General features: G+C 38.5%; 2 protein-coding genes across 2 annotated transcripts; one reads left to right on the forward strand and one right to left on the reverse strand.

Moving 5' to 3' along the window:
- Positions 1 to 365: 365 nt before the first annotated feature.
- HELRODRAFT_133020 (hypothetical protein) lies at positions 366 to 6,157 on the forward strand (the record flags this gene model as incomplete). The annotated part of the gene is made up of 4 exons (XM_009020328.1): positions 366 to 629; positions 2,369 to 2,476; positions 3,641 to 3,742; positions 5,921 to 6,157. Coding segments are annotated over 4 exons (711 nt in total), but the record flags the coding sequence as incomplete, so codon positions are not given.
- Positions 6,158 to 8,271: 2,114 nt separating this feature from the next.
- Positions 8,272 to 9,834, reverse strand: HELRODRAFT_173725 (hypothetical protein; the record flags this gene model as incomplete). The annotated part of the gene is made up of 2 exons (XM_009020329.1): positions 8,272 to 8,365; positions 8,459 to 9,834. 2 exons carry the CDS (start codon positions 9,832 to 9,834, stop codon positions 8,272 to 8,274), a joined length of 1,470 nt encoding a protein of 489 aa, XP_009018577.1.
- Positions 9,835 to 11,420: the final 1,586 nt, after the last annotated feature.

The following is an 11,420-nucleotide window of genomic DNA, read 5'->3' on the forward strand; positions in this document are numbered from 1 at the left end:
TATCGTGCCACATTAAAAACTTAATGAAGTGTTTATACTGCCAAGTTTCTCATGATACCAGGGAAGAACTGTTGAAACATCTAAGCGAGAAACATCCTAATCAGCCCAAAAAGATTAACGTCTGTATCAGAATACTTAATAATGTTAGAGGTAAAAAAAGTCACTCGGACACTAATTCAGAGTCAAAAGTAAATGTGAAATCTCAATCCAAGCTGCAGTCAGAATGTTGCAAAAAGTTAGATCTAGGAAGTTCTTCAAATGAAGCACCTAAATCAAGAAATCGCAAGGCATCAAAGCCAATAAAGACACTGAACCAAACAGAAAAGTCAGATGAAGTTGAAATTGAATATGTTAAAGAAACACTGCCAATAAAATGTTCATTGTGCTCATTCACTTGTAATACAGACATTCACATGAAACAGCATGTGCAAGATGGCCACGAACATCCATCTTCCTGCACTCTCTTTCGTTGTAAACAATGTAAAACAAACTTTGATGACAAAGATGCATTCGAAACTCACCTCTCTCACCACACGGGCAAACACACAATTCGTTATTACACCTGTCCTTACTGTACGACAATTTCAAACAACATGGAAACAATTGAAAACCACATCGCAGAGGCTCATGTTGATAAAGCTTTCAGGTTCGAAGTTTTGCAGGAGGTTATTGAACACTTACAAGATTTAGTCATCTGTCCGATTTGCAAGGGCACTTATCGTTGGCAATCAAATTTCATCAAACATTTAGAGTCAGTACATATCTTGAAAGATCTCGCTTCATTCTTCACCTCAACCTACCCAGACCAAAAACTGCCTTCACACTTGAAAGCCTTGAGATCTTACTTCAAAAATCTTCTGCCAGACGCTCCTGATTTTGATAACGAAACGTCAAGAAATTTATTCCTTACGCCCATTGGTGATAATGTTGATGATGACGAATCTAATGAAAATGCAGATGTATGTGTAAAGACTGAATCCAGTGATATGGCCGAGAAGAAAGAGAACAAGTCAGCAGAACATCCATTATTATATGGCATGTTGAGCAAGAAACCAAATGAACCAACCATCCATCCTGTTATCGTCATTCAACCAAGTTCCTGTCCTCCTTCTTCATCTTCTCCTCCTCCTACTCAATCATCCGAGTCACTTCAGTACTTGGAAAGGTATCCACCACCAGATTTGGCCCAGTTTGTCATCAAGAAAGGCACTCCGACTACTTTTAACTGCAACCTCTGTCCGTTTGAATGCACAAAAACAACCCATTTTCGTCGGCACATGGACATTCATAAGAGGAACGAGAGCCTCACAGATGGCTACAAGTGTGGCTATTGTCAGTTTGCTCACCCACGACTCAACTGCATTCGTTTTCACTTGGGCAAGTATCATGCTGATCTGCCCTACATGATGACGAGGATCGTCGACAATTCTTACATTAACATGGGTCCTGAAGATGATCCAACTCTGAAGAAGAGTAAAGCCAAAGTGCCATTTGTTACCTCTACTCCCGTCATCTCCCAGAGACCAGAGAGAGAGAGGCGGGCACCTATCAAAATGGAATCAGATTTTGATTGGAGGGCTGGAAGGAGTCCAGGTAAAAATGCAGCTTCGGGATCTATCATCAACTGCGACCACATGTCTATCAGCGAATTTGAACAAAACTTGCCATCTATAATGATATTTCCTGATGTCTACAAGTGTCCTAGATGCGATTTCACGAACAGGGTACGAGTCAATCTGTTGAATCATTTGAAGGTACATAAAGTTCAGGGATTCTGTAAAGAGAAATCAGTCAAACAAGAAAAATCAGACATCGAAAATGTTGAAGAAAGTAGTATCGATGATGAGAACGACGACGATGATGAAGATGCCGGTGTTAAGGATAAAAACGATGATGACGGTGAAGAGGATGGAGAACAGGATTCTGAATTGAATCCACTTTTTGATTATCTCTCTGACAAAAAAAATACTTCTGACCTGTTGGGGGATGCGGAAGAGGTCACATTTGTCACTAGGGCTAACTTAACCGACGAGTACAAACACTTCAGCGTTAAAATTCCTAATTCCAATCATTACCAGTGCAAGGAATGCAACTTCATCCACAGGTTGGTTGTTTTTAATTACATCCATAATCCAATAATCCAGAAGTGATAAATTTATTGTACTTGCAATACTTCAACATTTTAAATAGCACAATTTTTACGACAGAGGAATTTAAGGAGGAACAGATTTTTTAAATTACAGCCTGCATATACATACATTCCTAATTCTAACATATTTTCAGTATAAATTTTTATTCTTGCATTTATAAATGTTTATTATAAAAATTCAGGTACCCATCGAAAGTGAAGCGACATTATTACTACAAGCATGCCCCCGCCTTTCCATACAAGTGTGGCTACTGCACGTTCGGAGCTGTCGAAGGGGGTAAGGTGAAGAGGCACTGCAAGGTCGTGCATCCAAATAAACGGGAGATGGTTGTGAAAAGGAATGTCTACAAGAAGGGTAACGCTTGTAATGATGGTGCTAAAAGCAACAGCAATGGCAGCAGTAGATATTCAAATGCTAAAGTTTTAACACGTCCTGGCCAGGAAGAAGAGGATTGTGAGACGGAACAGGATTCGGTTAGAGTTAAGAAGCAGTACGTTTACAAATGCAATGAAGATAGTGAAGATCTTTGGTTGCCTCAATTTGTAACCTTGCTCGACGATGACATACAATGCTGTAAGCTATGCGGCTACCAGCAGGATGGTTCCTCCTCGTTGAGAGAGCATGTGCTTACAGCTCACTTAGAATTCTACCCCTACTCGTGTGCACACTGTGGCTTTGCCCTGATGGACCTCTCCAGAGTTAGAAAGCACATCGACACGCATCACCCAGGAATGAACTACTCGGCTTTTCATAGGTGCATAGTTGATAATGAAAATAATGATAACAATCACGCGGTTAGAAACAATGGAGAGAATGAATTTAGTGATGAAAATGACAGTCAGAATAGTCAGATGGTGATTGATGAGTCATCGCAAATGGAGGAACACGAATCCATCGAATTCAATGATGATGACATTGATGAAGTAACTGCTGACAAAGATAGTTCAACAGAAGATGGCGAAACTGAAATGACGGCACCTGCGCCTACCTTAAAAATTAACAAACCTGCTGTTTTTGACTCATTCAGTGGCAAGAGACAGTTCAAGTGTTACTACTGCGGAGTCATCTCGAAGTGGAATCGAAGGGACATTCGACTGCATGTCTTGCACGTCCACCTACGCAAGAAAGTATACACATGCCGTCATTGTGGGTTTGGCAATAGTAAAAGTAAAGCCATCGTGAAAACGCATTGCATGAAATTTCATCCTAATAAAAATGTCTCAGTGAAAGATGAGCTAGCTTTGTTCAATGCAATTGTTCCAATTGAGGATGCAAATGGAATTGTTACAATGGTTCTCTGTGACAAAAATGGTCAGCCCGTTCTCGAGCTGGCAGAAGATGGGTCTGCTGCCACCAAAAGTGACTCAAAATCTCCTATAAAAATTCCTTCATTAACACCTCAGAAAGCAATAAACGTTGATGCCATAAAGTCTTCATCTCCCTTGAAAATACACGGAGGAAGCTCCAAGATGCACGAATGTCATTGGAAGTGTAAGCAATGTTCCTACGCCAGCAGTACTGAAATTGATGTCAAGTATCACCTGCTGTCCTCGCATTTGAACGTCAGGCCATACAGTTGTCCTCACTGCCATGTTTATCTGAGTCGGGCAGAACTCGTTCTCAGTCACATTGAAAAGTACCATCCCGATAAGAAGAAGGAAGTGAACGACACTCTGGAGGAGAAGGCCCAGTACTTGCAGAAGAACATCGAATTCATCGGGTACAAGAGGGCTCAATCTTTCAATAATTTGAATGAGGATGAAGATGAAATCGATGAAAACTTTGCAAAAATTATGGAAAGACAAAAGAATCCCCGATACAGTTCTGGTTATTTTCGCTGTCTTTTATGTGGTTACAGAGATCCAAGAAATGATAAAACTAAGTACCACATCATAAAAACTCATCTGAACTTACGCCAGTTTAGTTGCCCACACTGCAACCAATACATGTGGGGCCGACAGCAAGTTGTAGCTCACATAGAAGAAGAGCATCCGGGAAAAGAAATTTTTGTGAAGAGAACATTCCACGAGTACGATCACTTCCTTCGAAAAAATATTAAAAAATTCTCATTTCCAAAATCTGGCAGTCAGGACGAGAACCAGAGAGATAATCTGAAGACCAAATCGATACCCAGAATTCAGTGTAACAGTTGTTCATTTGTTACTGATAGCGAACTTTCATTGGCCGCCCACAAGCGGACGCACAAAATATTCCAGTGTTTCTACTGCGATTACAAGCACATGCTGGCCGCCAGGGTTCTAAGTCATTGCTCAGAGAAACATCCATCTAGCCTCGTTCGCTTCAAACACGTTGATTCGTCAAACTTTGAATCGACGAAAGTAGTGGCCGAAGATGGCACTGAAAACCCCTCAAAAGATGATGACGATTCCGTTGATAATAACGAAGGTGATACTGCCACGAGCCTGCTGCACGATGATGATGAGTTGGAGGGGAGCGCCACTGCTGCTGACAACGATGACGGAGAAGATGACGATGGTGGTGACGTAAGTGAAACGTCATACGGAGCAAGCACGTTCGTTTGTCAGATATGCCAATCTGTGAGGTGGTCAAAGAGTGATATACTCGTCCATTCGAATGAGATGCATCCAGACAGAGTTCCCAGCTTTGTTGCTGTCAAGTCTGAATGTAATGAGAAGTTGCAAAGTTTGAAGAATCGTAATAGCATTCAGAGTTTAAATGAAAATGATCGCACTAATAGTGATGAGGACAGTGAGGCGGATCACAATGATAACGTCAACAATCATGACGACAGTCAAGTGGACGACGACGACGACGATTTTGAAGAAAAAAGGTTGATGATTGATGAGGTGTCCAATATAAAAATGAACAACGTGGCCAACACGAAGTTCAGCAACATATCTGCATCGCAGCTGTTGAAATCGAATGACAGCCTCTATCAGTGTCGTCTATGTACGTACAAGTCCAACAAAATGACCGTCATGCGTCACCACATCATGTCCCACCTACGCTACCATCCTTACGTCTGTCCTTACTGCGACCAGGCGAAATCTGTCAAAAGTTTTCCAATAAAGAAGCACGTTGCCGCTAAGCATCCAGGGAAGGATATCATAGCCATGCACTGTACTGACCCCGAGCAAGAGAGGAAGATAGTTAGGAGTTATTACAAGTTTAAAGTTTCTAATGCCTCGGACAAGATTGATGGTCAGTCTTCGTTTAAAGCTAGCAAAGGTACCTCTCATGAATACACTGGCGGCTATAATGATTCCATTGATGATGGATGTGATGATGAGGAGGACGATGAGGATTTCAATGGCAGCATTGATAATGACGCCAATCAATCTAGTAACCTCATTGAAAATAGAACTGAACCAGATATGAATGATACATTTTCTAAAATGGAAGATTGTGAAATGAGCTTCAAATGTAAGTTCTGTTCTTTCAACACGTCGGTGAAATCAGAGATGAAACACCATTTGATGAAGGAACTGAATTACAAGCCTTACAAATGCAATCTCTGTCCATTCAGGGATGCTCAGAAGCCAGTGATCAGTAAACATTACCAGAAGCAACATCTAACTAGTTCTCCATCGAAAAATAATGTCGTCGAATTGAAGATCAAGGAAGAGGTCAATTCAGAGAAAGAGGAGCTGATTAAGAAGCTGTTGGAAGAATGTCGCATCAGTCAGTCAGTCAGCAACAACAACAACTCAACAAATCACTCCAGCACCACCAATCAACAAAGCTGTAGCCAGTCACAGCAAAAAGCTCAGCTACCACAACAACAAAAGTTTAATTTAAAACAACCAATTGTTATTCAAAATAACTCCAAACACAATTCAATCCCTCTCCGATCCGGATCCAAAATCTACAAATGTCCGGAATGCTCCTACACTAACATCAGCCTAAAATTAGTGAGAGGTCACATGGTCAAGCACGGACCCCACCGTCTCAAATGTGCCTACTGCGACTACAAGGCCCACTATCCGAGTCGAATTAGGAAGCACACAAGACGACAGCACAGCGATCGAGTATTCAATTACACTAACATCATCGACGACGCTAATAATAATGGTGGAAGTGGCGGTACCTCGAGATTGAATTTGCTGGTCAGTCGATCTAATGACAAGATTGATGGCAATGATGAGGGTGAGGATGACGAGGAAGGCGATGATGGGCATGCAAACTCCGCTGCTTCTACTTCTAGTGAGATTTTTATATTTTTTTTTATGAAAAATTTTTGATTTTTTTTTTTGAAAATTATTATTTTGTTTAAAAGTTGTCATGTGTGCCTTCAATTAAAATATTGTTTTAAATTTAACTACAATTGCAAAAACAATTGATGTGATTGCATTAATATACCATCTGATTAAATGAATATTCATAGTTTTCAATCAGTCAGTCAATCAATTTGTCAACCGTTCAATATTTCAACTCTCCAATTCTTCAATCATTCAATCTATCAATCCTTCAGAAGTGTTCTTGGATGGAGTTCCCATCGACTTTCCACTGATATCTAACAGTGACGGTTGGTACAGGTGTCAGTTCTGTGACTACTCATCAATGAATAGGGATAACTTCAAAGTGCACCTGGTCACTCACAAGCCCAGGAGGTGGAAGTGTTACTATTGCGAGCAGAAGTACCCCGTCATGTTAGTTCAAATTTGTTTTCTTCTTTCAGTGTCATAATCTCTCCAGTTTTTTTTTTGGAATTACATTCGTTTGCTGTTTGTTTTTCAAGTGATATTAGAAATTTAATTTGATTCTGTGAGTTTTTCAGCAGTAAGCGATCGTTTTCTAGCAAAACATTTTGATAAATTTGTAATGTTTAAAGATATTTAATATTTAAAGTCTCCATGGAGTGTAGATAGATTAGTGTTTGTTTGAACTTTGCTTAAAATTTCTTATACAATGCTTGTGTATGTGGTTTTGGTTTGATCATATTAAATTATGATATTGACAATACATTCGACAAAAAACTGGCACAACAGATTCAGGGTGAGAAGACATTGCATACAGAAACACCCGAGACTGCAGATCAAGTGGGTAGATGTCGAAACAGGCAAAGTTGGTTCTGACACAAAACCACCGTCGTACAGTTTGCCATTTATAGGCCTCAAAAAACCCAAGCAGTGCACAGCTAGGAAATCTTTTGGTTGCAGGCAGGTGAACAATCAGTTGAAGCGAAAACATTCGGTGTCGGTAGATGAAGCCAGACTGGAAGATCTAATTTATGACTCGGAAGTCTCTACTTACAACTGCCATCTCTGTCACTTCTCGCACAGCACTCCAGACTTACTCATCAAGCACTTGAAGGTGGAACACGTGTGGACTGATAAGTTACCTCAAATCGAAATTTTTCCAAAGAATGACGATGGAGAAATTTGGGCGCTGAGAAGATGCGGCTTCTGTTTGTTCGAGTCGTACGATCCAAAAGCATTCAAACAACACGTCTTCAATCATACGATCTGGCCGCCGACTCAATGTCTGTTCTGCTCCTTTGCATCTTTCAGCCAGACCTTAACTGTGGAACACGTCAAATCAGAACATAGTGTCGAGTATAAGTTATTAGAGAGGGAGCAGAAGTGTCTGATGTTGAATGATGGGAACGTCATTGACAATGCAGATGCCGAATTGAGTGTCACCAATTCAGATGATTGTGATAAAGTTTCAACTAATACAGCTGATGATGTAGAGGGTTCTGTTAAAAAGGGCTCATGTAAATTGGGGCCGATTGAAGTTAACAGGAAGTTTCTATGTAAGGAGTTGTCCGATGAGTACACCATGGTCACTGACGATAGTAAACAGTTTAAAAACCTGGATTGGGTTGGCGATTTCGAACCATGGGTTACGTTAGTCAAGTTGTACATGAATCAGTTTGATGAGAAGGATATTGAGGTTGGTGGTGATGAGGAGGAGGAAGATGAAGATGGCGACGATAATGAAGAAGATGATGAATTCGACTGTTCATAACTAATTTATTTAATGTCTATATGATGAAATATTTTGTTTATTATTCCATGCGTATGTACAATCCAATCGCTTATAATTATTTCTGGTTTTTAATTTAGTTTTTTTTTGGAATGAACACTTTTATCTGAAGTAATTCCGAAAACTGAATTTTATGTTCGTGTCTATATATTTATGCATAGGTTTTTGTTTTCTTGTACTGATACCTTCTATTTGATTCAACTACGATTTGTTCGTGTGAGTAAAAGATTTGAAAACTGAATGGTCTATAGTTCAATTTGAAATATGTAAATTATTATGAAATTCAGATTTTTCTAGTTCAATTTTACGTGAAAAAACAACAAAAGACATTTGTTTACCTTTGGAATCTATAAGTACAAAATATTTCATTGATAACCCTGAAGTAAAAATACTGAACGCAAAATGTTAATATGTATAATCTGCTCGCAGGGGACCAGGCACTAGACGGCGTTCTATATATCGTCGTCCTTCTCACCTTTCTTTTAGATTTTGATAATTTGTCTTCCAACAGAGTGAAGTTCGCGGACATATCTGTGGTCATCGTGAAATGGCGAACTTCATCTTGCTCATCTTCGTATGCATTTGCTGCAGCTCGGTTCGTAAGTTGGTTGGCTTCCGTAGTTAAGTCACTAGAGTTGGTGTGGTTAACCTTCACAGAATCTTCATCCGATAATATTTTGAATTGTAAACTGGTTTTAAAAACTGCGGATGAGCATAGTTCGTTTTCAGTGACAAATTTTTCAAGGCTCCAGTGAAATATTTTGCCTGCAGGGTTGCGTCTCAAATATCCTAACTTCATGCTGAATATATGAATATAAAATACATGATCGCCCGACTCAGTAGGTGGATAATATTTTGAATATTGATAATAATCGCTCCTATTAAAACTGGCGACCCAGCGCCTTATGAACTCTGTTCCATTATTTTCCGTTACAACCATCAGACAAAGATTTTGTTGACATATTGTTTCGCCAGGTTTCCTCATAATTTTCAAACCATTGACATTAGGCAGGCTACCAGCATCACAAAAAACTACCGTTTCGCCAATCAGTATTTCAAAATTTTCATCAGAAATACAGGTTGGTCGATTAGTAAATGTCGAGTCAGAAGGACAGGTAAAATTTCCAGATGATGTTCTTGCGAATTGGTGGACGACATCCAAATGATGAACGCATTTCAAGGTTGCGTTGTACATTCTGAGCGAAGTCAGAAAAGTGGGTAAGTCCATGAGAGATTCATCTGATAATGAATAAGGTGGAATTATATCGTCAACATTATTCAGAGTCCACACTAACACGTGCAAGCGGTAAATCCGATTTAAATTAATTGGAGCAACCCGACGATAAGGTATTATGACTTTTAATGCCGTGTTGTTTTTGTAGACGACTATCCACAGTTTGACAACGTGACCCCTCGCCAAGTCCACGCCGAACTTGTCAGCATTCACTACTGCTAGCAGATAGAGGAAATCTTCTCTTAAAACGGTTACTGCGAGCATGCGTGAGTCGTAGACGTCGTTAGTGATTTCCAGCCCACAGATTGTGGCTCCGCCTCCGATCTGAATACGGACGTCACCAGTAACGCAGCAACTGGCTATGGTTATGTTGGGCAATAAAGTCTCTATGGGTGTAGGCGGTTGTAATGCATTGCTTGCCAGGGCGAGGTAAGACAATGATACAATCAGTGTAGTTCTAATGCGTGCCAGTGCGGTCATACTTATTTCAAAGAATATTGACTAGCACGTTGAAATTAAAAATGAGTATTAATTATTTATAAAATGTGAAATTACGAAGTTCGGCTCAAAAAAATTTCTAAAAAAAAAGATTATTAGCGTGATTAACGATAGATTGTAGTTAGTGAAAAAAATACTGTTGCTGGTTCGAAAATCAATCTAGTTTTGTATTTCATTATTTATTTAGAAAAAATTTTTTGGTCACGTTTTAATTAATAAAATAACATTCATTACAAAACCATTAAGATATTAAATAAATAAACACAAACAAACAAAAAATAAACAAACAATATAATAATCTTGCAATAGCAAAGTTGTTTTAATATTTTTCCCGATCATTCCCAGATCATTTTCATTTCACAATGAAAATAACGCTAATCTACCGAAATCAATCTCTTCTTTCTCCATCAATCGACACCTTTATGTAATAAATCAAATGAATTCCTACTCATTCATTTATAACCTATATTTACTTACAAACATATCAGATGAAAATGTTTGCTGAGGTAAAGAATGTAGGTATGTTCGTTCGTGTTTCTACTCTAAACAAGACGAATAGGACAAAACTGGCATAAAGTTTTTTTTGTATTTTTAGACAAAAGTTTATTAAAAAAGGCCAAAAAACATACTAAAATTTCATAACTTAATTAGACACTTAATAACCAAAAGGACATTAAATGATTTCAAACGAAATATAACTGAGTAGAATTATCGAATGTACGACGTTCAAGCACATTGTCATTCATAATAACTAATCAATATAAGCACTCACTGCCATAAAACAATCAGTTAATTAATCAGTATCAATTAATTAATCGGCCGATCCTTTAATTGAATAACAGACAAATCAATCATTCAATCAACCGCTATAAAACAAGCAATCAATTAATGAATGTAAATCGATCAATCATTTACTCGAAATCAATCATATAACATCAAACAATCAATCCTAACGTAAAATGAACAGCATAAGTGGATGGATGCACAGATAGAGATATGTTACGTGAATAAAGGCATTTATGATGCATACATATCACACACACGCACACACACACGCACGCACACATTCAAAAATTGTAGCAGGCGTGCGCTTCATAAATTACATTGTATTAATAAACTTACATTAATATTTCTACCTAAATTCCTAGAGGTTAAGCATTGCTTGGGATGGGCTGGGATCTCCATACATTTGAATTCAGTCACTGAAACAGCAAAGACAAGCCTCCTCTCCACTACACCATCTAGCAACAACCCAGATAACAATAATAATAACTAGATAACAATAATAATATGTACTGTACATATATACAAATACATGAATATGCATATAGGCACGGCATTTTAAAAACACAAGATTGAAAAAGTAACAATAACGATAGTAATAACGAAAATAAAATAATAATATTAATTAGAGATGTACCGAATGGTGAATGGCAAAAAGCCGGATAGTTAGCTGATCCACTGTTACCAAAAAACCCAAAATATTGAGCAAAAATTTCTTTATTTTAGAATCGAAAAAAACTTGAAAAAATTATTCCGTTCTACCAAACTCTTTATCAAGATGACAC

The sequence above is a fragment of the Helobdella robusta genome (assembly GCF_000326865.2).
Source record: "Helobdella robusta unplaced genomic scaffold HELROscaffold_27, whole genome shotgun sequence".
Classification (NCBI taxonomy): Eukaryota; Metazoa; Annelida; class Clitellata; order Rhynchobdellida; family Glossiphoniidae; genus Helobdella; species Helobdella robusta.